The sequence below is a fragment of the Triticum urartu genome, chromosome 6A, assembly GCF_056163025.1.
Source record: "Triticum urartu cultivar PI428250 chromosome 6A, HENAU_Tu73, whole genome shotgun sequence".
In the NCBI taxonomy this organism is placed as follows: Eukaryota; Viridiplantae; Streptophyta; class Magnoliopsida; order Poales; family Poaceae; genus Triticum; species Triticum urartu.
In genome coordinates, this window is record NC_141878.1 from 602,238,524 (window position 1) to 602,264,352 (window position 25,829).

General features: G+C 42.6%; 3 protein-coding genes and 1 pseudogene across 4 annotated transcripts; all 4 read right to left on the reverse strand.

Moving 5' to 3' along the window:
- Positions 1 to 2,709: 2,709 nt before the first annotated feature.
- LOC147967146 (disease resistance protein RGA5-like) lies at positions 2,710 to 7,311 on the reverse strand. The gene is made up of 2 exons (XM_087529289.1): positions 6,556 to 7,311; positions 2,710 to 4,922 (listed from the first exon to the last, which is right to left on the reverse strand). Exon 2 carries the CDS (start codon positions 4,814 to 4,816, stop codon positions 2,981 to 2,983), a length of 1,836 nt encoding a protein of 611 aa, XP_087385415.1. The 5' UTR covers positions 4,817 to 4,922; positions 6,556 to 7,311; the 3' UTR covers positions 2,710 to 2,980.
- LOC147967147 (disease resistance protein RGA5-like) lies at positions 4,962 to 6,278 on the reverse strand. The gene has a single exon (XM_087529290.1). It carries the CDS (start codon positions 6,276 to 6,278, stop codon positions 5,424 to 5,426), a length of 855 nt encoding a protein of 284 aa, XP_087385416.1. The 3' UTR covers positions 4,962 to 5,423.
- On the reverse strand, positions 6,519 to 9,049 carry LOC147967148 (disease resistance protein PIK6-NP-like; annotated as a pseudogene). The gene is made up of 3 exons (XR_015609154.1): positions 8,871 to 9,049; positions 7,369 to 8,248; positions 6,519 to 6,655 (listed from the first exon to the last, which is right to left on the reverse strand). The product of XR_015609154.1 is annotated as a disease resistance protein PIK6-NP-like (transcript).
- A 3,258-nt stretch (positions 9,050 to 12,307) lies between these two features.
- LOC147967149 (disease resistance protein RGA5-like) lies at positions 12,308 to 17,470 on the reverse strand. Its single transcript, XM_087529287.1, has 4 exons — positions 17,361 to 17,470; positions 17,125 to 17,245; positions 16,106 to 16,988; positions 12,308 to 14,520 (listed from the first exon to the last, which is right to left on the reverse strand). The coding sequence occupies exons 3-4, from the start codon at positions 16,942 to 16,944 to the stop codon at positions 12,579 to 12,581; spliced, it is 2,781 nt and encodes a 926-aa protein (XP_087385413.1). The 5' UTR covers positions 16,945 to 16,988; positions 17,125 to 17,245; positions 17,361 to 17,470; the 3' UTR covers positions 12,308 to 12,578.
- Positions 17,471 to 25,829: the final 8,359 nt, after the last annotated feature.

Consider the following 25,829-nt stretch of genomic DNA (forward strand, 5'->3'; position numbering starts at 1 on the left):
ATCGTCATCAACCCGATACCAGCAGTCATTAGCTGAGTGGCCGGGCTTGCGGCAAATCTGGCATCGGACAGTGTCAGGGCGTTGTTGGTGGAGTTGCGGCGGCCTTTGTAATTGTTGTAGGAGGGCCGACACCGACACGGGAGCGACACGGGGCGTTCTTCCAGTTGAGAGAAGTCTGTACCTGAAAACTCAGAAAAATTAACATGCGAAGCGGATGAGGAGGAGCCTGGAGCCAGCAGCAACTCACCCTTGAAGCGTGTGCCCGGCATGCAGTGCAGAGGAATCACTTTGTGCGTATCCAACTTTAGCCAGGAAACAGAGTGTCTCCTTTGCAGCATCTCCAAGATGTACATTGGAAAAAGAATCTGAATGGCAGTGCAGTATACAAACAGAGAGGAATCTGCATGTTAATTAGCTTCCTCGCAGCCAATTTCGAAATAGCAGCAGTGCTTGCATCTCAGTAACACTAAAGATAGAACTGAATAAGCACCTGCAGAAACGGCACCTCAACTGAAACTTAGACACATCCACTGCATGCAGACAACGATGAACCAGCCAGACCCATCGATCCCCGAAATAGCGACGAACCTTTGAAGTTGAAGCTTCCACGAAATTGTGCCCAGAGCTGAAGAGATAGACAGCCTGATCATGGATACAGGAGGCAACGAAACAGAGTGTCTCCATTCGAACATCAGCCGGGACACAGAAACAATCATGTGTTGTCCTGAAGCATCTGGAGAGTAGCTAGCCAGCAATAATCATCTGCCACTACAAAATTAATTAATGACTGGTAACATCAAATTTTAACAGCAAACATATATAACATCATACAAGTCGTGGAGAAAACGAGAAGATCTCATGAATTGTTTTAAATTCAGGATACTACAACTGAGCTTCCTTGATGCCTAGTTTGCAGAAGAACTCGCTCAAGGAAATAACTAACCAAGAACTAAATGGCTTTGTCCAGTTTGAACAATTGCCGGCATCTCAATCTCTCACTGGAGGATGAAGAGTGCTACAGCTACTTCGGGATCAACTGATTCTGATTCACGTATATATCAACTGCCAGTACAGTGCTTGTAGTTAAACTGATTCTGACATTGAAACTTTTCTACAAATTCTCCGTTTTTCCCTTAAAAGATGGGAAGAATTCTGTGGATCAAGAACGGCTGAAGACCTACTGAAGATGGACACGCAGTTGACAGCACAATCCAAAAGAATGTCTGAAACAAGGTGGAATGCTGCAACTTTTTCTCAAGACATGCTGTGTCCAAAAGAGAAAGAAATGCATATATGTATCTAAAAATTGTTGAAAGTCGAGTCTAGCGGGTTAGCAGGGATACTTCCATATTAATCAGGGTAAAAATGTCTTGTCTCCTTGGGAGAGAGCTGGTGACGCATCAACTGTTTGCTTGTCCTTGGCGAGCTTCCAGTTCCAGGACAGGTTGTGGTGATTTCGGTATTCGACAGACACTATCGTTGCCAACATCTTAATGCATGCAGCCCACTCAGCGAGAACACGTACAGAAACTATCGATCTGCTATGTCCTGCAGCATCCATTTGGAGTACTGTAACTATCACTGCAAATTAATGATGGGTAACAGCAAGAATTAACAGCGATATAATTATTTAGCAAGCATAACAGAGCATCCTCCAGCAGCACTTGCTTATACTGAAATTTATCAGGTTGCAGAACTTTTATACAAATGCCTCGTCTTCTCACGAGATCGAGAGCTGGTGCTACATTCGCTGAGTTCAGCTGGTCCTTGGTGATCTTCGTGGACAGCCAGTAGCGGTTTCGGTGCCCAGATCCATCAGTATCATTGTCCAGGAAACAGAGTGCATGCCTCTCCATTTCCAACAGCACCAGGCGAAGAAAAATCACAACCCGAATGACATACAATTGCACTAGGCCAATTTCAGAACAGCAGCAATGCTTGCATCTCAGCAACAGTAAAGATAGTATAACTGAATAAGCACATGCGTCGAAACAAGCAGAAAGGGGCATGTCAACTGAAACTCTGAAAATGGACATCCACTGCAGACAATTCATGTAGCTCAAAACTCTGAAAATTAACTTGAGAACTCTCGTGTTTGGTGATATCTCTGGGTTTTGGCTTGCTGACATACTGATGCGAGAAATGGAAACCACTGTTATGCAGTATCCAGCATCATCATGCAGCGCAGCAGCACCTCTTGAGGCCATTCGACAAGTGAGTGTTGGCGTCCATTATCAGCAAGGATACCCAAGTACCCAATCTGCTACTGAAGCATCAGCGAAACTTTGGAACAAGTGCATCAAAGTCTCCTCAAGAGATCGAGAGCTGGCGCTGCATTCACTGAGTTCAGGATGGGTCTGAATCTATCAGCGTCATCTTCATTCAGGAAATAGAGAGCGTCTCCTTGACAACATCACCAAGATGTATCACTCAAAAAAGGAGGAAAATAACAATCCGAATGACATACATGCGTTAGAGTTCACGAGCTAATTAGCTTTTTCACAATGGCAGTAGCCCATTTGAAAACAGCAGCAACTGCGAAGCAGGGCAGGGCACGGTTGAACCTTTGAGCTGCAGAGACAGACACAGCCTGATCATGTACATGAGGCCATGAAACAGAAACTAAAGAATACAAGGAGTAACATCTCAAAGAGTTTTCCAGCAAGAAAATGCATGTATTGCATCGCCCAAAGAAGACGAAGGGGGTAACATCTCAATGTACAAAACCTGATGATACTCACAACCGTAGAAGATTGCCTTGGAACACAAACTCCGCAAATATGCTGTCAACTAATTACTGGTCAAATGTAAAATATGGAAAGCATGCATGTCAAATATAATACATTATCCAACGGAGAGTACAGTGTACTAGTGTATCATGGAAGAGAGAGGTTTCGAGCTAAAGACTTTTAAACATGAGAATCGGCATGAGAAGTTCTTGGCTTGTTTAATCAAAGCTGGGCATTGGAGACCCGTCATATTATTCTTCTAAAAAGTGTACACTAGGGTGGTTGAGATGTGCGCTGGCTGCTCTCTTCATGGCAATCTTCACTGCTTCAACAATGTCATAGTCACCACCAACACCAATAAATTTGATGATACTAAGGCAGGGGAGGTTCCCGATTCCAAAGTCCAGACAGTCAGCTTCAACTGCACAAAAATAACGAAGCTCGAGTTTTTCTAGCTTGGGCATGGACCCTACCCCAAATATCAGATCTACTGGTTCATCAGATGCATCATAAATGAAAATCCTCAATAGTTGGAACCCAACTTCACCACTGATTCTGAGCTTTTCTTTTGACTTTGCTGCTTCTTCCAGATGCAGAACGAGCAAACTGGGTAAGGCCCCAAGTATGCAGAGATCGTCCTGCTTGACTACCTCAACTTCAATCCATAGCAGTTGGAGGTTTCTAGAGGAGCTCAACCATGTCGGAATCTGCGGGACAGCCGAAGACTCGGCAGTAAGTTTCTCAAGGGTAGGCAGGCACAAAGGTCCCTGTAAGAGGCTGCTCCCACACCAAATACTCAAGGAGCGGAGGTTCTGGGTGCCTAGCTTACACAATGAAGAGACTATAGCTTTCTTGCGTTCCTCACCAACCACATCCCTATCCTCAATGTCACAATCGCCTTCGAAAGTAAGGTCAAGCTGCAGATTCCTCAAATTCTTTAGTTGGCCAAGGCCACACACGAAGTCAATTGGCTGAATGGAGACCTTCACATATTCCAACGTCTCCAGTGCTTGCATCTTTGCAATCCCATTAGGAAATTTCACATCATGATCAACACGTAGATGCAACAATTTTCCGAGATTAACAATAGATGCAGGTAATCCCCGTACATAAGTACGTGTTAGATTGAGTATCTCTAAGCACACTAAACGCCCAATTTGTTCCGGGAGCTTGCTTATTCCTGTACCTTGGAGGTTCAGGTACCTCAGCTGGAACAACCTCATTATATTTTCAAGATGATGATCATCCAATTCAGAGCAACCCATCAAGTGGAGAACACGCAGATGTCTAAACTCCTCAAAAGAAAAGATTTTCACGAGACCTCTAACCACAGTAAGTGATCGGACATGGGACAACACGAGACCTTCTGTCAGTACAGTTGAATTTCCTTCCTTTACACCTTGTAGACAGAGTCGACGAACAACTTTGCTTTGGTTCCCAATTGTCAGAATGGGAACACCACGTAAAGTAATGAAGTTCTCTTCTATAGACTTGGATATGATGAAATCAAGAATTGTGTCATGAACTCGACAACTATTCACCTCGCCGTAGTCATCTGTCTCCACAGGCTGGATCAAACCCCTATTGAGTAGTTCATTAAAACACCTTTCTCCTAACTCATATGCCGTGTATCTGCCTTCTCCAAGAATGAATCCTTCAACAATCCATCTTCTTATCAGGCCCTTCTTCTCAACAGTAGAATCTTCTAGATACATGCTTAGATATAAGAGGCAAGTTTTTAGATGAGCGGGAAGATCAAAGTAACTAAGTGACAAAATCTTCATCATTCCTTCAACGCTGGGATTCCTTTCAAGTGCACGACCAATTGAATCTTTTACTTGATTCCATATATTTTCTGTTCTTTCGGTGTTAGCCAACAAACCAGATATAGCAATGATCGCCAAAGGTAACCCATCGCATTTTTCCAATATCTGCTCAGAAATTTCTTGAAGGTGTGCAGGGCAATCTTCATCGGACTTAAATAATCTGATGTGAAATAATTGTCTTGAGTGCACCATATCAAGAGCCCTTATATTGTAAATATGACCATTGAATGACGAACAACATAAATTAGCGACACTGTTCATACGAGTGGTGGTGATGATTCTACTGGTAGAACTTCTAGCGGGGAATGCACACTTAATAATATCCCATGTATCCACGTCCCATATATCGTCAACAACAACAAAGTACCTGTACATGGACAAATAAATATTAGCATATTCATAAAATAAAGTCTGCTGCGTAGACGGACAAAGAACAATCGAAACACATTAACATTGACAAAATGAAAAGGATAAGTACAGAAGTGCCCAAAAGACATCTGTTACATAATTATATCGTTTCGCATGTCCATGTTAGTTTCGCGAGTTACAGAGAGCAAGGGGATAAGCAATTGTTTAAACAAGAGGCTTGACCATAGAAAAATATCAAGACTGGACAATTATGTTGAAAGACAAGAGATGGATAAAAAGATGTATAATTATATGTAGGTGTTGTCATGAGCAACAAAGCAAGAATCAGGATGTGGACCGAAAGATCCAGTGATCTAAAATGAAAACAGAGTGTGTGTGTGTGTGTGTGTGTGTGTGTGTGTGTGTGTGTGTGTGTGTGTGTGTGTGTGTGTGTGTGTGTGTGTGTGTGTGTGTGTACTACATATATCATCCTACCATCTGGGGTAGTTATCCTCATGTCTCATATACTATCATAACTCATATGATGTATATTGACGAGCTCACTAAAACACTTCTCTCCTAACTCATATGATGTATATCTGCCTTCTTTGCAAACAAGTCCTTCAGCAACCCATCTCCTTATTAGACCCTTCTTCTCAATAATAGAATCTTCTGGAAATATACTTAGATATAGGAGACAACCTTTTAGATGAGAAGGCAGATCAAAGTAACTAAGTGACAATATCTTCATCATTCCTTCAACACTAGGATTCCTTTCAAGTGCACGGCCAATTGAATCTTTTACTTGGTTCCATTGCTGCTTTGTTCTTTCTGTGTTACCCAACAAACAAGATATAGCAATGATTGCTAAAGGTAACCCATCACATTTTTCCAATATTTGCTCAGAAACTTCTTCAAGGTATGAAGGACAATCTTCTTTCGAACTGAATAGTCTTTTGTGAAATAGATGTCTTGAGTGCTCCATATGAAGAGGATTCATATTATAAATATGGCCACTAAACGATGAATGACATGAATGCACAACATCAATCATACGGGTAGTGGTGATTACTATGCCACGACTGGTCATGCGGAATGCATACTTAATAACATCCCATGTTTCCTTGTTCCATATGTCGTCAACAACAATGAAGTAGATGCATATCGATTTACGAGTGACATTAGTAGAGCAAACACCAAAAGGAGAAAAAACTTGTTCTCCTTGAGAAAATAGAAAAGATAAAAAAACGTGGTCGGCGTGTATAGGAGTATAGTTGGAGGGGTATACCCTGTGGGCGTGCATGGACCGAGTCCACCTACGAGTGTCTAGGGACCCATTGGACCCACACTTAATCATGCCTGAGTACGAACTCATAAGGGAATAGGAACGTGTGTGCTAAACCCGGATCTTGTTGTTACAAGAGATACGTTTAGATTCGGATAACCGCGGGATCACCACATCGTATCGTATCTCCTAGAAGATAGCTACCTAATTACTAGCACATGTCAACCTATATAAGGGGTAGGATGTCTCTTTTAATGACTATTCCGTTCCAAGACACCCGCAACCTATTTATCCATAGATTTGACCTACACCCTTGTAATTCTTCCATTAATAAGTATACACTATAAGCAGGACGTAAGGCTTTTACCCATCTGGGAGCCTGAACTTGGGTAAAACCACTGTATACCATCATTGCTAACGAGATCCCTTCGGGCACCACCCTTCTCGCTACTGTCTTCCATGACCTCCTAGTAGATCGTAAAATAGGAGTTGCATTAATCGCCGACAAACACGAACATGAGTGCTTAAATGATATTGATTAAGTATAGACTCAACCAGCACAACATAATCTAATTTGGTACAGTAACAATGGAGAGGAGAGCGATCAATGACAGTGGTTCAAACATGTTCAACGGAGAGGAGAGTGATGAATGATAGTGGTTTGAACATGATGCATGTCATGGCCACTTTTATTTGGTGTATACTCCATATATGTTAGAGAAGCATCAATGCAGAAGTTCAAATAATAGATGCATGGATCGAATAATCATGTCCGCACATGTGCGTCGATGTGTGTGCGTGCGCGCACACACTTGATTAATCTGGACCAAGAATAAATATAGATGCGTGCATGCTGCATGCAGATCAAATGATCAGGTGATTCGAATGTATGAGTGGATATAAGAGGCTTAACTAATGTAAAGACAGGAAAGAAGCACATAAACAGTGAATGTTCGCTCTTAATTAGGATAGGTTGTGACTTAGGGCCCAGCTCCCAGCTTCCGCAAATTTTAAAAACAATACAAATTTTATGATTATCTTTTCTCATAACATATTAAAAATTTGATTGAACTATTTTGGTGATAGATTTACATATGGAATTTTCATGTGGCATATCTAAATAACGTTTTTTACACATTGAAGGATGACAAACATATATGTGTTTGAGTGGAGATAGTACCTTTTGTCAACAAGGAAATTAGAGATCTTGGAGATAAGTTGTTGTTCATCCCTAGCTTTGGTGTGGGCATAATCTTTATCTGCCACTTCACTGAGAATAGTTCTCAAGATTTTCTTCATGTTCGGGTTTCGTGACACTGATACGAAAGCCCGACACTCGAATTTTCCTTTAAGGTCTTGATACACTTGGTTTGCAAGAGTTGTCTTGCCCATTCCTCCTGATCCAACGATGGAGACTATTTTTGGTTGTTGTTGTTGTTGCACTGGTGCATATACATTCCCTTATGTCAACAATCTGATTATCTCAGCCTTGGGTTCGTCAATACCGACAAGCTTTGAGGCATCCTCAAAGATAGCAAGAGCCCTAGGGTCAACGGTTCCATTTTTTGTGTTGGAGAAGGCCTGAGGTGTCTTGTACCTTTGCCTGCCGCAGTGACTTGATTCTTCAAATCTTGGAATGTCCGATGGTGAGCCTTCCTCTTCCCCAACGTCCCCAGAATGTGTTTGATCTTCTTTATGAAGCCATCTGGCTTAGCATCTTTGTCGTCAAGACCTAGCATGAAGTCGTCAATGGAGTCCTCTATACCATAGGAGAGCTCCCGCACCATGGTCATCCATACCTTGTCCTGCACGTCAGGATCCTCCTCCTCCGACATCTTAAGGAGAAAGGCATGCATGGCAGTAAGCTCATCAATTAGAAATTTAATCTCACCGCACACCCCTTTGAGATGATTGTACTCGTCGACTAGCAGAGTGCCCAACTTCTCTAGGACGGAGTTAAGGGCCCCCGTGGCCACACTCACAAGAGCCACCTCCATGCGTCGCAGGACGTACTAGCTCAGTTAGTTTGCGCCCATGGAGCTTGTAGATCGTTAAATGCACTGACAATTAATAAACGGGTGAGAGGCATGCATAGGCCAAAACAGAACGAAGAAAATTCTCAAGATTACGGTTGCCGGTACAATAGTCTCCAAAGTCTAGATATAGAAACAGACCCAAAAAAACAGAAATATGATAAAAGAAATACATGTAGAAAAGCTACATCATCAGTTATTTTGTATAACGTGAATCACTCTCTTCGGTATTCTGAAAGCTGTCGTACGTCCATGAGCCAGTTTGCGGTTGCTGAATTATTTTGTGCTTGACTTATAATCTGCCGTGGAAAAATAGCGACCAAAACAGACAAGAATGAGTTGGTCTTAAGGCAAAAGTTAGTTGAAAATGTTCGATAATACCAAACTGAGACTTAGACAAGGAGAGACAAGCTTTTGAATTTTTCATTATGAGCATCATTACCAACACAATATTTTTATTATATTTTAAAATACACATTTGTCTTAAGAAAACTTCCAAAAATCATGATATACATTTCTGGATTTTCATAATGCAAGTAAACTAAATTCATGAAACAACAACTCCATCGATCCCGTGGCGGTGGCATCATACTGGACGCCTAGAGGGGAAAAAAGCACGGGAGAGGAGATGGATGAGGTCGGTACTTACCGGGATCCCACCGTCGACCAGACTCCGGCGACGCGTGAAGCAAGCAGCAGCAGCAGCGAGACGTGTGCGGGTTTATTAGCCAGCAAAACGTGTGTACCTAACGCTACACTTGACTTGACTTGTCTTCCTGACCACACGTGGGTTGTGGATGGTAATCCTATCGGAGTGCCAATCCAGTGGAGCTTGTGTAGCCCATCGTAGTGCAGAAAACATGTGGATGGCACGCATATCCCAAACGATTGAGAATGGAGAAAATTCTCAAGAGATTGTGATTGCCACGACGTACGATCAAGACCCAAACAACTACTCCAGCATCCACTCATCACTAAAAATGTTGAAACTGCAGAATATCAAGGGTAAAGCCCATGAATGCATCTACCTCGGTATAGCACCTTCTTCGTTGTTTAATCCTTGATCAAAAAGAAGGAAGGGTGAAACTCAAGGAAGATATGATTATCTTGAAGCACTAGGGACATGCAAAAAAATTGAAAGATGAACTTTTCTACATGGGGTTTTTAAATAATTGAGTAACTAACGTGACAAATCTTCATACCTTCTTCACTAGCAGTGTGGATATGTTCTTGCCCGTGGTATTTTCCCCGCATGGCCACCTTGTCAAGCTCACCGGTGATGTGATTTGTGGCACCACTACCCACATACCACTTTGTGTCCACGCCGTATGGTCCATCAGCTGCACTCGCTACCTTCTCGTCTTGCGACAAGTCATCATCGTCATCAACCCGATACCAGCAGTCATTAGCTGAGTGGCCGGGCTTGCGGCAAATCTGGCATCGGACAGTGTCAGGGCGTTGTTGGTGGAGTTGCGGCGGCCTTTGTAATTGTTGTAGGAGGGCCGACACCGACACGGGAGCGACACGGGGCGTTCTTCCAGTTGAGAGAAGTCTGTACCTGAAAACTCAGAAAAATTAACATGCGAAGCGGATGAGGAGGAGCCTGGAGCCAGCAGCAACTCACCCTTGAAGCGTGTGCCCGGCATGCAGTGCAGAGGAATCACTTTGTGCGTATCCAACTTTAGCCAGGAAACAGAGTGTCTCCTTTGCAGCATCTCCAAGATGTACATTGGAAAAAGAATCTGAATGGCAGTGCAGTATACAAACAGAGAGGAATCTGCATGTTAATTAGCTTCCTCGCAGCCAATTTCGAAATAGCAGCAGTGCTTGCATCTCAGTAACACTAAAGATAGAACTGAATAAGCACCTGCAGAAACGGCACCTCAACTGAAACTTAGACACATCCACTGCATGCAGACAACGATGAACCAGCCAGACCCATCGATCCCCGAAATAGCGACGAACCTTTGAAGTTGAAGCTTCCACGAAATTGTGCCCAGAGCTGAAGAGATAGACAGCCTGATCATGGATACAGGAGGCAACGAAACAGAGTGTCTCCATTCGAACATCAGCCGGGACACAGAAACAATCATGTGTTGTCCTGAAGCATCTGGAGAGTAGCTAGCCAGCAATAATCATCTGCCACTACAAAATTAATTAATGACTGGTAACATCAAATTTTAACAGCAAACATATATAACATCATACAAGTCGTGGAGAAAACGAGAAGATCTCATGAATTGTTTTAAATTCAGGATACTACAACTGAGCTTCCTTGATGCCTAGTTTGCAGAAGAACTCGCTCAAGGAAATAACTAACCAAGAACTAAATGGCTTTGTCCAGTTTGAACAATTGCCGGCATCTCAATCTCTCACTGGAGGATGAAGAGTGCTACAGCTACTTCGGGATCAACTGATTCTGATTCACGTATATATCAACTGCCAGTACAGTGCTTGTAGTTAAACTGATTCTGACATTGAAACTTTTCTACAAATTCTCCGTTTTTCCCTTAAAAGATGGGAAGAATTCTGTGGATCAAGAACGGCTGAAGACCTACTGAAGATGGACACGCAGTTGACAGCACAATCCAAAAGAATGTCTGAAACAAGGTGGAATGCTGCAACTTTTTCTCAAGACATGCTGTGTCCAAAAGAGAAAGAAATGCATATATGTATCTAAAAATTGTTGAAAGTCGAGTCTAGCGGGTTAGCAGGGATACTTCCATATTAATCAGGGTAAAAATGTCTTGTCTCCTTGGGAGAGAGCTGGTGACGCATCAACTGTTTGCTTGTCCTTGGCGAGCTTCCAGTTCCAGGACAGGTTGTGGTGATTTCGGTATTCGACAGACACTATCGTTGCCAACATCTTAATGCATGCAGCCCACTCAGCGAGAACACGTACAGAAACTATCGATCTGCTATGTCCTGCAGCATCCATTTGGAGTACTGTAACTATCACTGCAAATTAATGATGGGTAACAGCAAGAATTAACAGCGATATAATTATTTAGCAAGCATAACAGAGCATCCTCCAGCAGCACTTGCTTATACTGAAATTTATCAGGTTGCAGAACTTTTATACAAATGCCTCGTCTTCTCACGAGATCGAGAGCTGGTGCTACATTCGCTGAGTTCAGCTGGTCCTTGGTGATCTTCGTGGACAGCCAGTAGCGGTTTCGGTGCCCAGATCCATCAGTATCATTGTCCAGGAAACAGAGTGCATGCCTCTCCATTTCCAACAGCACCAGGCGAAGAAAAATCACAACCCGAATGACATACAATTGCACTAGGCCAATTTCAGAACAGCAGCAATGCTTGCATCTCAGCAACAGTAAAGATAGTATAACTGAATAAGCACATGCGTCGAAACAAGCAGAAAGGGGCATGTCAACTGAAACTCTGAAAATGGACATCCACTGCAGACAATTCATGTAGCTCAAAACTCTGAAAATTAACTTGAGAACTCTCGTGTTTGGTGATATCTCTGGGTTTTGGCTTGCTGACATACTGATGCGAGAAATGGAAACCACTGTTATGCAGTATCCAGCATCATCATGCAGCGCAGCAGCACCTCTTGAGGCCATTCGACAAGTGAGTGTTGGCGTCCATTATCAGCAAGGATACCCAAGTACCCAATCTGCTACTGAAGCATCGGCGAAACTTTGGAACAAGTGCATCAAAGTCTCCTCAAGAGATCGAGAGCTGGCGCTGCATTCACTGAGTTCAGGATGGGTCTGAATCTATCAGCGTCATCTTCATTCAGGAAATAGAGAGCGTCTCCTTGACAACATCACCAAGATGTATCACTCAAAAAAGGAGGAAAATAACAATCCGAATGACATACATGCGTTAGAGTTCACGAGCTAATTAGCTTTTTCACAATGGCAGTAGCCCATTTGAAAACAGCAGCAACTGCGAAGCAGGGCAGGGCACGGTTGAACCTTTGAGCTGCAGAGACAGACACAGCCTGATCATGTACATGAGGCCATGAAACAGAAACTAAAGAATACAAGGAGTAACATCTCAAAGAGTTTTCCAGCAAGAAAATGCATGTATTGCATCGCCCAAAGAAGACGAAGGGGGTAACATCTCAATGTACAAAACCTGATGATACTCACAACCGTAGAAGATTGCCTTGGAACACAAACTCCGCAAATATGCTGTCAACTAATTACTGGTCAAATGTAAAATATGGAAAGCATGCATGTCAAATATAATACATTATCCAACGGAGAGTACAGTGTACTAGTGTATCATGGAAGAGAGAGGTTTCGAGCTAAAGACTTTTAAACATGAGAATCGGCATGAGAAGTTCTTGGCTTGTTTAATCAAAGCTGGGCATTGGAGACCCGTCATATTATTCTTCTAAAAAGTGTACACTAGGGTGGTTGAGATGTGCGCTGGCTGCTCTCTTCATGGCAATCTTCACTGCTTCAACAATGTCATAGTCACCACCAACACCAATAAATTTGATGATACTAAGGCAGGGGAGGTTCCCGATTCCAAAGTCCAGACAGTCAGCTTCAACTGCACAAAAATAACGAAGCTCGAGTTTTTCTAGCTTGGGCATGGACCCTACCCCAAATATCAGATCTACTGGTTCATCAGATGCATCATAAATGAAAATCCTCAATAGTTGGAACCCAACTTCACCACTGATTCTGAGCTTTTCTTTTGACTTTGCTGCTTCTTCCAGATGCAGAACGAGCAAACTGGGTAAGGCCCCAAGTATGCAGAGATCGTCCTGCTTGACTACCTCAACTTCAATCCATAGCAGTTGGAGGTTTCTAGAGGAGCTCAACCATGTCGGAATCTGCGGGACAGCCGAAGACTCGGCAGTAAGTTTCTCAAGGGTAGGCAGGCACAAAGGTCCCTGTAAGAGGCTGCTCCCACACCAAATACTCAAGGAGCGGAGGTTCTGGGTGCCTAGCTTACACAATGAAGAGACTATAGCTTTCTTGCGTTCCTCACCAACCACATCCCTATCCTCAATGTCACAATCGCCTTCGAAAGTAAGGTCAAGCTGCAGATTCCTCAAATTCTTTAGTTGGCCAAGGCCACACACGAAGTCAATTGGCTGAATGGAGACCTTCACATATTCCAACGTCTCCAGTGCTTGCATCTTTGCAATCCCATTAGGAAATTTCACATCATGATCAACACGTAGATGCAACAATTTTCCGAGATTAACAATAGATGCAGGTAATCCCCGTACATAAGTACGTGTTAGATTGAGTATCTCTAAGCACACTAAACGCCCAATTTGTTCCGGGAGCTTGCTTATTCCTGTACCTTGGAGGTTCAGGTACCTCAGCTGGAACAACCTCATTATATTTTCAAGATGATGATCATCCAATTCAGAGCAACCCATCAAGTGGAGAACACGCAGATGTCTAAACTCCTCAAAAGAAAAGATTTTCACGAGACCTCTAACCACAGTAAGTGATCGGACATGGGACAACACGAGACCTTCTGTCAGTACAGTTGAATTTCCTTCCTTTACACCTTGTAGACAGAGTCGACGAACAACTTTGCTTTGGTTCCCAATTGTCAGAATGGGAACACCACGTAAAGTAATGAAGTTCTCTTCTATAGACTTGGATATGATGAAATCAAGAATTGTGTCATGAACTCGACAACTATTCACCTCGCCGTAGTCATCTGTCTCCACAGGCTGGATCAAACCCCTATTGAGTAGTTCATTAAAACACCTTTCTCCTAACTCATATGCCGTGTATCTGCCTTCTCCAAGAATGAATCCTTCAACAATCCATCTTCTTATCAGGCCCTTCTTCTCAACAGTAGAATCTTCTAGATACATGCTTAGATATAAGAGGCAAGTTTTTAGATGAGCGGGAAGATCAAAGTAACTAAGTGACAAAATCTTCATCATTTCTTCAACGCTGGGATTCCTTTCAAGTGCACGACCAATTGAATCTTTTACTTGATTCCATATATTTTCTGTTCTTTCGGTGTTAGCCAACAAACCAGATATAGCAATGATCGCCAAAGGTAACCCATCGCATTTTTCCAATATCTGCTCAGAAATTTCTTGAAGGTGTGCAGGGCAATCTTCATCGGACTTAAATAATCTGATGTGAAATAATTGTCTTGAGTGCACCATATCAAGAGCCCTTATATTGTAAATATGACCATTGAATGACGAACAACATAAATTAGCGACACTGTTCATACGAGTGGTGGTGATGATTCTACTGGTAGAACTTCTAGCGGGGAATGCACACTTAATAATATCCCATGTATCCACGTCCCATATATCGTCAACAACAACAAAGTACCTGTACATGGACAAATAAATATTAGCATATTCATAAAATAAAGTCTGCTGCGTAGACGGACAAAGAACAATCGAAACACATTAACATTGACAAAATGAAAAGGATAAGTACAGAAGTGCCCAAAAGACATCTGTTACATAATTATATCGTTTCGCATGTCCATGTTAGTTTCGCGAGTTACAGAGAGCAAGGGGATAAGCAATTGTTTAAACAAGAGGCTTGACCATAGAAAAATATCAAGACTGGACAATTATGTTGAAAGACAAGAGATGGATAAAAAGATGTATAATTATATGTAGGTGTTGTCATGAGCAACAAAGCAAGAATCAGGATGTGGACCGAAAGATCCAGTGATCTAAAATGAAAACAGAGTGTGTGTGTGTGTGTGTGTGTGTGTGTGTGTGTGTGTGTGTGTGTGTGTGTGTGTATACTACATATATCATCCTACCATCTGGGGTAGTTATCCTCATGTCTCATATACTATCATATATTAGTATATATACTACTTTATCATTGTAAGTATGTTCATATATTCTATATAAGATACTTAAAATTACAAGTTTGCCCATGATTTTTGTTATATTTGTAAAATACGTACATATTTATACATAAAAAGGAGCATACTCAAAATATGTTACATACTACCAAAAGTAGTATATATAGTACATAAACATTCTTATATACTACATATTACGCGTACATACATACTCTTCAATTTTATAAATATTATATACAACATACAAAACGCAAGTGGTGGTAACTATCATTGGATGGTAGGAAAAATGTATGTTTTCCCTCCTACACTACTGATTTGGGCATGCTTTCCCATTAAAAAAATAGGATCACTTAACCTAACTATATAATTTTTTAGTTTGATGGCTACAGCGCCGATGATGTATGGCCGTGTAGGGCAACAATAGTGGCTGATGCCTAGCGGATCTCAACAGAGCTGGTCGCAATAGAGCAGTGTGGCATTTAGTTGGCAAGATGAGAGAGAAGAGGAAGAAGAGTGTATCAAGACAAGCCGCATCGGATCTGAGGAAAAAAGGGATAGAAAGAAGGGAGAGGTGGAGGTGGAATAAGGTGATGTGTGTGTGTGTGACAACTTTCGTGTGAAAAACAGGGTAACATGGATGCCACACTTGCAAAACCAGTCATGAGGTAAAGTGCATAGAAAATTATAGTTCGGGATGTTAAGGGAGCTCAAGGTATGGGGCTCTACTTCTGACACAAACTTATGCCATATAATTATACAATAATAGGTGTACCAATGTGCCTATGTATTCAAGTCGTAGAATATCAAAATAAATGGACATATATCATGAATGGAGGCTCCGAGGAGATGGTTTTATTTGTACTCTCTCTATCTATTTATCTTCTTTTTTAGAACATCAACAGAGTCTTTATTATAACCATTTGACCATTACTTTTTCTAACAACATATGGAGAACTGTGAACATGGAATTATATGGAACTTTTTAACAAATTCCACTAGTATAATCTTCCTATGACATATATAAGAAACTATTTTATACATTCAAAGATGACAGGTAGAAATGAAAATAATAATAAAGTTAGAATGTACCTTTTGTTTGCTAGAAAATCTATGATCTTGATAATGAGTTGTTGTATATCCCCTGATTCAGTGGTAGCATAATCTTTCTTAGCCACTTCACTTAGAATAGTTCTCAAAATATTCATCATGTCTGGATTTCGTGAAACTGAGACGAAAGCCCAACACTCATATTTTCCTTTTAGCTCTTGATACACTTGGTTTGCAAGAGTTGTCTTGCCCGTACTTCCAGATCCAACAATGGAGGCTATCTTCAGTTGTTGTTGTTGCTCTGAAGCACGAACAACCTCTTCTGTTAACAGCTTGATTATCTCTGCCTTGGGCTCATCGATTCCAACAAGATTCGATGCATGCTCAAATATAGCAAGAGCTCTAGGGTCAATGGTCGCATTGACGGTCTTGGAGAAGGGCTCGCGACTCTTGTATCTTGCATTCCTGTCGCCCACCTCAACTATTTGTTTCTTTAGATCCTGAATCTCTTTGCCAATCCGACGGCGAGCCTTCATCTTCCCCAACTTCCCTAGTGAGTTCTTGATCTTCTCGATGAAGCCATTTGGCTTTTCGTCTTTGTCATCAACGCTTTGCATGAAGTCGTCAATGGCATCCTCCATGTCGTAGGATAATTCTCGCACCTCATTCATCCAAACTTTATCCCGCGAATCGGGATCCTCTTCCTCGGACATCTTGAGGAGAAAAGCCTCCATGGCACCAAGCTCATGAGTAAGGGACCTGATCTCCTTGCGCACACCCTTGAATCGCTTGTACTCGTTACCAAGCAAAGTGGATAACTTTCCCAGGACAGGTCTGAGGACCCCTGTGGCCACGCTGACAAGAGTCGCCTCCATGGCCATGCTAGCTGAGAGCTCGCTCAATTAATGCCGCGGCAGTGTTCAGCCTGACAAAAGCATTGAGGGAAGTAAGCCACTATGGCCAAGCATTATAACACTGAACAAGCATACCACGCCGGCCAGCCGCAAGGCAACGCAAGATTGAAGCATTGCTGTAGCCTGTAGACATGGGGTAGTACATACCTACGTGGATTCTGGATTTTTCTTCGGTAGCAGCAACTTAGAGCTAGCTCATGATGCCCGTCGAAAGCACTGATGGTAAACAATCGATTATTTCATCTTCTGCGCGATCTGGATCTGAACCCTGTTGAGACTTGAGGGAAAATGGATTAGTGGAGGTGAGGCCAAGCATTGGTGCATCCAACGAGCTACAGACCGATCTGGAGATTTAAGCACGGAAATGGGAGACGGGGGCATACCTTGCGGGATGGATCCGCCGCAGAGTAACCTAGACAGCTCGCCGAGCGAGGAGAAGGAAGCTCGGACGCCTGCGCCGCGTGCAGCGTGAGACGAGGGGAGTAGTGGGCAGTGAAGTGAGAAGGCAAGGAGATCTGATCTGATTAGTTAGTGCCTTAGTGTGCAGGAGAGGTCACGGTCTGGGATCTGATTACTACCTCCATCTAGGTTGGTCTCCTTCGTATTTTGTGCCAAATTTGGACTGTAGATTATGACTAATAAAATATAAGTTGTATGTCACAAAACATATATTGTTGGATTCATATTCAGAAGTGGTTTGTCATGATAGTACTATTTTGTGGTATATAATTTATTTTTTGGTACCAAAAGTAAAGGTTAAAGTTTGAGCCAAAATACAAAGGGTACTAATAAACCAGGACAGAGGTAGTATTTCTCTTATTTTTTTTGAATTTTGTGACAATAGGCACAACCATTTTTCTATTCAAATATTGATATATCATTCACTAGTAGAGACAATTCTAGTAGCTCATCCTATTGTTCTAAAGTGGTGATAGTTTTGAAATATTTTGGAAAGATAAAAAAAATATGAAGCCAAGGGCAATTCAGAAGAAACCAAACGATATTCGAGTTTCATATTTTTCTTTTAGGATTTCATATTTGCCCGGCCATCTACTTATTAATTCAAAAATCTATTCGACAAACGTTCTATTAAATCACCTTATCGTTCAATGTTGCCTCACCGTCCGGTCTTGTTTCAAAATTCTTTCAAAGCATTCGTGTTGTCCTCTTCTCTTTCTCCTCAACCCTTTCCCCTTGCCACTCGGGACCTCATGTTTCCCCGTCCTCATCGATGCCGATTACTCAAGCAAAAGTTGTATCATCCTGATCAAGATTGCTTATTAGTATTAATCATTAACACTTCTCTAGATGCTAATTAACCTGAAACGAGGGGAAAAGGGACTCCGCATGCATTGATCCATGGCGAGTTGCATGATCGTCCCACGTTAAGTAAAAGTTATCTCGACCCGAGAGTTAACAGTTAATCAATCATCGATGCTAAAGTAACCTCGAACAAGGGGAAAAGGAGGCCAAGTTGCATGCGCTGTCTCTGTACGATCCAAAATACAGTACAATTAACTACAAAAGGCATCAAAATGTGCATCCACGCCTACAGAGACTCAAAACCATTTGCTGACACGAGGTAGTAGTATTATACTGCCATGATTTGAAGTTTGAATGAAGTGTCATTTTTACATCCAATGCAAGGTTGTCTCAACGTTAACACCTCTAGGTCTGTGCATGATTGAGCCTGCTTATATAAGTTTTTAATACTCCCAAGACTGTACTTTTTTAGGAGTAGCATGTTACCCTATTAAGATAAGATCGAGTGGGCTATCACTTCAAATTGAACGCTTGTTATTGACAGAGGGAAGATGCCAACAGGCTTCCGTGTAGTTGCTTTGGTTATCTCTCACTGCCCTATTAAGCTTTCTATACGTAAAGCTGGGCCAAAAGCCTTTTCCCTAAGAAAGAGAGAGTAGCTGTTTGGTTCTTTCCCAGCTCCAGATGGCAAATGAGCTGTTGAGCGTTCGTACGTAGTGCATCAATGCTTATTAACCAAGCTGTATCACAGTGATCTACAGAACAATAAAAACAGGAAACATATACTATTTGAATAAAATAGTAAAGGCAATGGCAATTATCTCTCCTATTTGGTAGAGTTTCTCTGGCTTAGTTTGTGTACACGCCTGCCCACTTGACCGTGAACGAACGTTGTCATATCCTTTGTAAAACTTGACACACAGATCTATGAGTTATGATATATACTTGTACCCAGACCAGAATATGGATTAGCCATTCATTTCTGCATATTTCATATGCACAAGAACACAAGGATGTCCTCGGAAGCTGCGTCGAGCACCAGTTGTGTTCAAACTCAAAGTTCCCTCTTGTAATTTCTTGAGTCGATAGAACTTTGGGTTTAATCAGTCTCAAAACAATTTAAAAGAGCATCAGTTTTGCCAATCTAAGAGGTTACTGATCGTGATTCCAATAAGATCGGTCGATTTGAGATTAGGTACTATATAAGTGCTCATACCTTAATTTCCACTGTCATTCGGCCCTATATTTTTATGTGCGTTAGATAAATGTTTCAGCTGAGACTATTACTTTGTCCTGCTCAACCTAATATCCTCCTCCTCCGACATCTTCATGTGGAAAGCCTCCATGGCGGCAAGCTCATGAGTGAGGGACCTAATCTTCTTGTGGACACTCTTGAAATGCTGAGGGTTTTTACGGCACCCTATACTGCTACTGGGGAGGGAGCAGTATATGTGTGATCCCACCGTTGATCACAAAAGGAATTGCTCTGGTGGGCCAACACTGATGAACGACCAGGACACAAGCAGGTTGAGCCATGCCTGGGTGAGCATTCTAGCACACGACGTGGCTGTCGATCTCACAGCAAAGGCAGATGAACAGCTCCACGTCTCGCGAGATGCGGCCAAAGTAGAGGTTCCGCCACGCTCCGGCAGTCACCTAGACGCAGCTCTTCGGGCGTCAGAAGACTAGCACATCTTGCATATCCTGGCCTCGTCATCGACAGCGGCGAGCTCGTCCGCAGCGCAGGGTGGTTTGGCATGCGCTGCCGCCATGCACGAGGCACAATAAGCGTGATGCTAGGGTGAGGACGGGGCGCACGGCGACGGGCCATAACGTCATAACCGCAGAAGCATCAGTCCACGATCACGACGGATTAAGGGGAGGCGCACGGTCGAAGGGGAGACGAGCGCCCGGGGACTTCTGCCGAAGATGCAGAGTCGCCGAATAATGAACTGCAAGCGCGTATACCGGTGGACGAGAGACACACGGTACTAGTGATGCTGCTGCTCCGTTTTCACCGGTACAGATATCTACAACCCTTGGATCTTTTCCATTGGACAGCCTGTATTCAATACAGGGTACCATAAAAGAGCTCGAAATCCCTGGCCGCTGCTGGTGGCGGGGATCTAATTCGGGCGAAATCCTTGGTCGACCATCACCGACGACGCCTGAGGATGCTGTTCCCCTCCTTGGAGGCGTCGGTATAGACAGATCTCCTCACTTCCCCTTTCCCTAGGTCTGCCGGGCGAAAGCCTTAACTTTGTTGGACGGCGGCGGCGCTCACGGCGTCATTCCTTTCTTGAAGGCGCCGCTTTGGGAACCTTGGGGTTGGGCGGCGCTTATGGGTGGTGGGTGACGGCGGTGGTGCGGCCCTATCCTAGCATGGATTTACGTCCGTTGCTTGGAGATGGACTCACGTAGGTGAAGGTCGTCGTCTGGCGTCGTGGTGGCGTCAATAGCAGAGGACATGCCAAGGCTCGCGTAGGTGGAGGTCGTCGTTTGGCGTTGTGGTGGCGTCGATGGCGGAGGACCTGCCAAGATTGTCACCTCAATCTGCTCTGAAGATGGACCAGTGGAAGATGGCGGCGATGACACATGTGAATGCGTCGGACCAGTTTGAGCCCCGGACCCGGCAGATGGCTTGATTGGGGCCTCCGGCTTTTGATGTTAAGCTTAGGTGAGAAATCTGGGTATGTGACCCAGCTTGCACCTCTTTATCATTTGGATATGAGTAGCGGCAGATGTTGTCAAGATGGCGGATTCAGACATATTGTTCTTCTATTTTGTAAGGTCCTCGAAAAAAATCAATAAAATAACCGCATGCATCTCCTAGATGTAGAGGCCGGTGGTCATCCTCATTTTCTAAAAAAATAAAAAATAAAAGAGCTCAAAACGCTTGTACTCGTCACCCAACAAGGTGACCAGCTTCCCGATGACGGGTTTCGGAGCCCCCATGTCCATGCAAACCAGAGTCTCCTCCTTGGTTCCACGAGTGTGCTAAGATAGCTCAGAGCCCGCTAAGGCAATGTGTGTCTGCATGGGTTTGTTGTAGTTGTAGTGTAGGTGGAACAGGCGCGCTTCCCTTATGAGGATTACACTCTGGACAGTGGCATGAAACGTAATTAGTAGTTTTCTTAAACCGAGATTGTTCATTAACCTCAGATGAAGACAAAAATGCGTTGGTCCATGGTAATCGAACTGCGTGAGCTCTTAATTTAAGTCGAGATCTGAAACCATTTGCCGGCAGAAAGTATCCTCACTCTTTTTTTTGAAAAGGGGATTCCCCGGCTTCTGCATCATAAAAATACATACGGCCATCTTATTAACCAAATAAAGTAGTACCAACATGGTTTCAAAGGTCTCCAAAAGTAATAAAAAAGTATAGAAAGCTCACACAGAGCCAAAGGCTAGAAACACCAACTAGCCAAGACAAGATGCCACAACCGGCTGGCTTAAACTAGATAGGGAAACTAAATACCTATCCTATTACATGACCGACATCCAAACCGGTTGAAGATATTCCGAGCTACCATCTCCTAGCGGAAAGACCCAGTAACCAAATGCTCCCTGGCCTCCATCTGGGTGAGTAGCGACCACGAACGGATCAGTGCCGTAGTTCGGAATATGACCTGCAAAAAATGTATACATGATATTCTGTTAAAGACCAAATCATTTCTACTAGTCCAGATAGTCCACAGCAAAGCACAAACTCCAACCCGAATATGTCTCGCTAAGCCAGGCTCAATCCCATTAAGCCAAGTCCCAAATAACAGAATTCGGTGGATTGATATTAAAAACAATGTGGACTGTCTGCCAAAATACCTTGGCCAACGGGCAATCAAAAAAGAGGTGTTTGATAGTCTCATCTCGATCGCAGAAACTACACCTAGTAGGTCCTGACCAATTACGCTTTATTAGGATAGCTCAGAGCCCGCTAAGGCAATGTGTGTGTGCATGGGTTTGTTCTAGTTGTAGTGTAGGTGGAACAGGCGTGCTTCCCTTATGAGGATTACACTCTGGACAATGGCATAAAACGTAATTAGTAGTTTTCTTAAACCGAGATTGTTCATTAACTTCAGCTGAAGACAAAAATGCGTTGGTCCATAGTAATTGAACTGCGTGAGCACTTAATTTAAGTCGAGATCTGAAACCATTTGCCGGCAGAAAGTATCCCCACTCATTTGTTAACCAATTTCTGTTGCCATGATTCCGCGTGAACTCCTCCACATCTGCATTGCAGTGTGTTAGTTTTGCTTTACCGAGTTGTTCGTTTGTACTAAGTTCTGTTCAAGATCAATGTATAGCCAGTCAGTCAATCAATCCTCTTTGTGACTGAAGCCCCTGCTTGCCTGCCTCTGGTTGATCTTTATGCAGTAGTCGTGGTTACTGCTTTTATTAAAAACTTTTTTGATGAATAATTCTGTAGTATAATTTCTGTGACACATATTCTACATTTTATTGATCAAATTGATAGTCAAAACTTGATCCCTAGAATACATGGCACGACAAAAGTTGAGACGGATGTAGCAACAATGCATTGCTTTTGAAGAAGTTCATCACATCGGTTGAGCAGAAGTTGTGTCCGACTCGAGATTGCCAGTTATAATTAACCTCAAAGAAGGGGGAGAAGGCATCAAATTGTGAAGCTGCCCCTGTAGAGATACCAAAAGCCATTTTGCCAACACGCTTTCAGCAGAGATTCGTTTGGCAAGGTTGCCCCCATGTGAACTCTCCTCTAGATCTCTGCATGCATGGCAGTATTACTAGTTTTCTTCCCCCGATCGTCACTGGTAGAAAAAGGGTCTATAGTCTCGGTTCGTAAGGACCTTTAGTCTCGGTTCCTGAACCGGGACTAAAGTGTCGGTACTAATGCCCCGACCCTTTAGTCCCGGTTCAATCCAGAACCGGGACTGATGGGCCTCCACGTGGGCAGTGCGCAGAGCCCAGTCAGGAGACCCTTTGGTCCCGGTTGGTGGCACCAACCGGGACCAATAGGCATCCACGCGTCAGCATTTCTGTGGCTGGGGTTTTTGTTTTTTTTAAAGGGGGGGGGGGGGTTGGGGGTTTTGGGGGGTTAATTTAGGTGTTTCATATATTGTCACTACAAGAAATATGTCAACTTATGACCTTCTGTCAGTGACTCTCAAAGAATTGGTCATAAATTTATGACCATTTTAGAGCAATTGGTCAAAAGCTGTTCAGGGGGCTCCAAACCCTAAACCATTGCGACCATTTTGGTCAGAAAGGTCGTAATTTCCTTACACGAAATGCTCACAAAGCAAACAGTGCTAGTCCGCTGCCCTTATTTCTAGTTGTTAATGACCAATATAGATGGTCATAGCCTTGTAGATTGTGGTGGGTTGTGATGACTAGGCGCCATCTCATCAGTTTTGCCTATGTGTCATGTCCATGTGGCAGTTTTTGCCCTAGGTTGTGAAGCAACCTATATTTCTATCATTCCCAAAATCCCAAAAAAATCTCATAAATTCTTTGGGGCATATCTTCATCAAATATGTAAAAATCCTTCCTTGCCTAGTTCAAAACTAATTCAACAATATTCATTTTCCTATTCTGTTCACAACAACACTTTATGAAGGAAGTGCTATTTATATATTCTTGATTTCCCTCTGAATTTTTGGGCACTCTTTCCTATCCAAATCATTACCGCATGACAAAATTCAGCTCCATTTGCCTAGCAAATCTTCCTCGGCAAATTTCCAAAGTTTTTGTCCACTTAGAAGCATTGTGAAGGAAGTACCTTTTTTATATCTCTAAATGACATGAATTTATACAGTTCCTTCATATGCCCAAATTATCACCCTCCTCCAAATTGCAGCTCAGTCAAATCATCTATGTGAGCCCAGGTTCAATTTATATTTTATGGCCAAATTGGCACGTTGCAAAGCAAGTGTTATATATACCCCTCCTATTACCCTCAAACTTTTCGGGCACTCTTCCATACCCAAATCATTGCCACATGCTAATATTCAGCTCAATTTTCCTAGTAAATCTTTCTCGGGAAATTTCCAAAGTTTCTACCTCGAGAGAAGCTTTGTGAAGTAAGTACTAGCTAGGCTTACCCAAATGATCTGAAAATTTACCAGCGCATGACCATACCTAAGTAACTTACCTACACCAATTTTGAGCTCATTTCATTCATCCAATCTCTCTCACTAGTTTTCCCAAGTTTCTGTCCATAGAAGAGCATTGTGAAGGAAGTACTACTTTGGCATGTCCAAATGGTATCAATTTTCTACAATGCTTTCCTATGTCCAAATAACCATCCTCCACAAAATTTCAGCTCACTCCATTCATTATTTTGAGCCTAGCTTCAACATTCATATTTTTGTCCAGCGTGGTACTTTGCAAAGCAAGTACCACCTAGGATCCTCCTTTTGAGCTAAAAATTTGTGAAGACATTCTTCTTAGTAGATGATCATCTTCATCCAAAACTCATGCCCATTGGCCATGTGCATTTCCCATACCGCTAATCAAACACTTGGCTGCTAATTCATGTTAGAGCATCGATCGGTCTCCTCGTGAGAATCTTATGTTGTAATTTTCTTTCTAGCACCAACCTGGGGAGTTCCCAACCTACTAGACATGCCTAGGCCGCCTAGAACACATGGCAACATTACGGTCACGCGGTGACCACGCGACGGGCATGCGAGTTTACGCGCTCTAGAGTTGGGGCCCTCGGCCACCGCCCAAACCTCGACGTATTGCCACCAAACCATGTATTTATGATTAAATAGGTCCTTATGTAACTAGAAATGATTTTTGGAAAAAATAAATAGCAAACTATGAGGCAGCTGCAGTTCAAATTTGACTCGCTTCCAACTAAATCGGCGAAAATTTGTCTTTTTCACGAGAGGTGGATCAAAAAAATTTACACCCAACCATTTTGTCAATTGTGCATCAAATATGGACTAGTATTTTATAAAAATGATTTGGTCCAATTTTGCAACAATTATTTGGTAGTTCCTTCAGAAAAAAACCTCCTTTCGGGCACTCGAAAAATGGAAAATGGTTTTTTCGTCCAACTAAAATGAAAACTTCCTTAGACAACATTGTTTGCCATTCCAATATGCACTCTTGTGCACAATATGAGATCATTTGAACAAACTATGCCATGAATGTGGCCATAAGATTGATCATTTGGCTTGAAAGCCATTGATCTCCACACATGATAGCTCGTTTTTGAGAACACTTTTTTATAATAATTGCCGTATTACAAGTTTGTTATTTTTCCTAGGAACTTGGACACATATGATGACACAATGCGAAGGTTTCCCAATTTTTTGATTTTTTTTGAATTTTTTATGCCCGTTTCAAAATGCGGTCAAAACGGCGGGAATGACCGTTCCTAGCTAGTGGTTGAATCTTGGAATTTTGTTGGTGTTTCTCTGATTAAAAGATACTTATGTACCTAGAAATGATTTTTGGAAACAATAAATAGCAAAGTATGAGGCAGCTGCAGTTCAAATTTGACCCGCTTCCACCTGAATCGGCGGAAATTTGTCTTTTTCACGAGAGGTGGATCAAAAAAATTTACACCCAACCATTTTGTCAATTGTGCATTAAATATG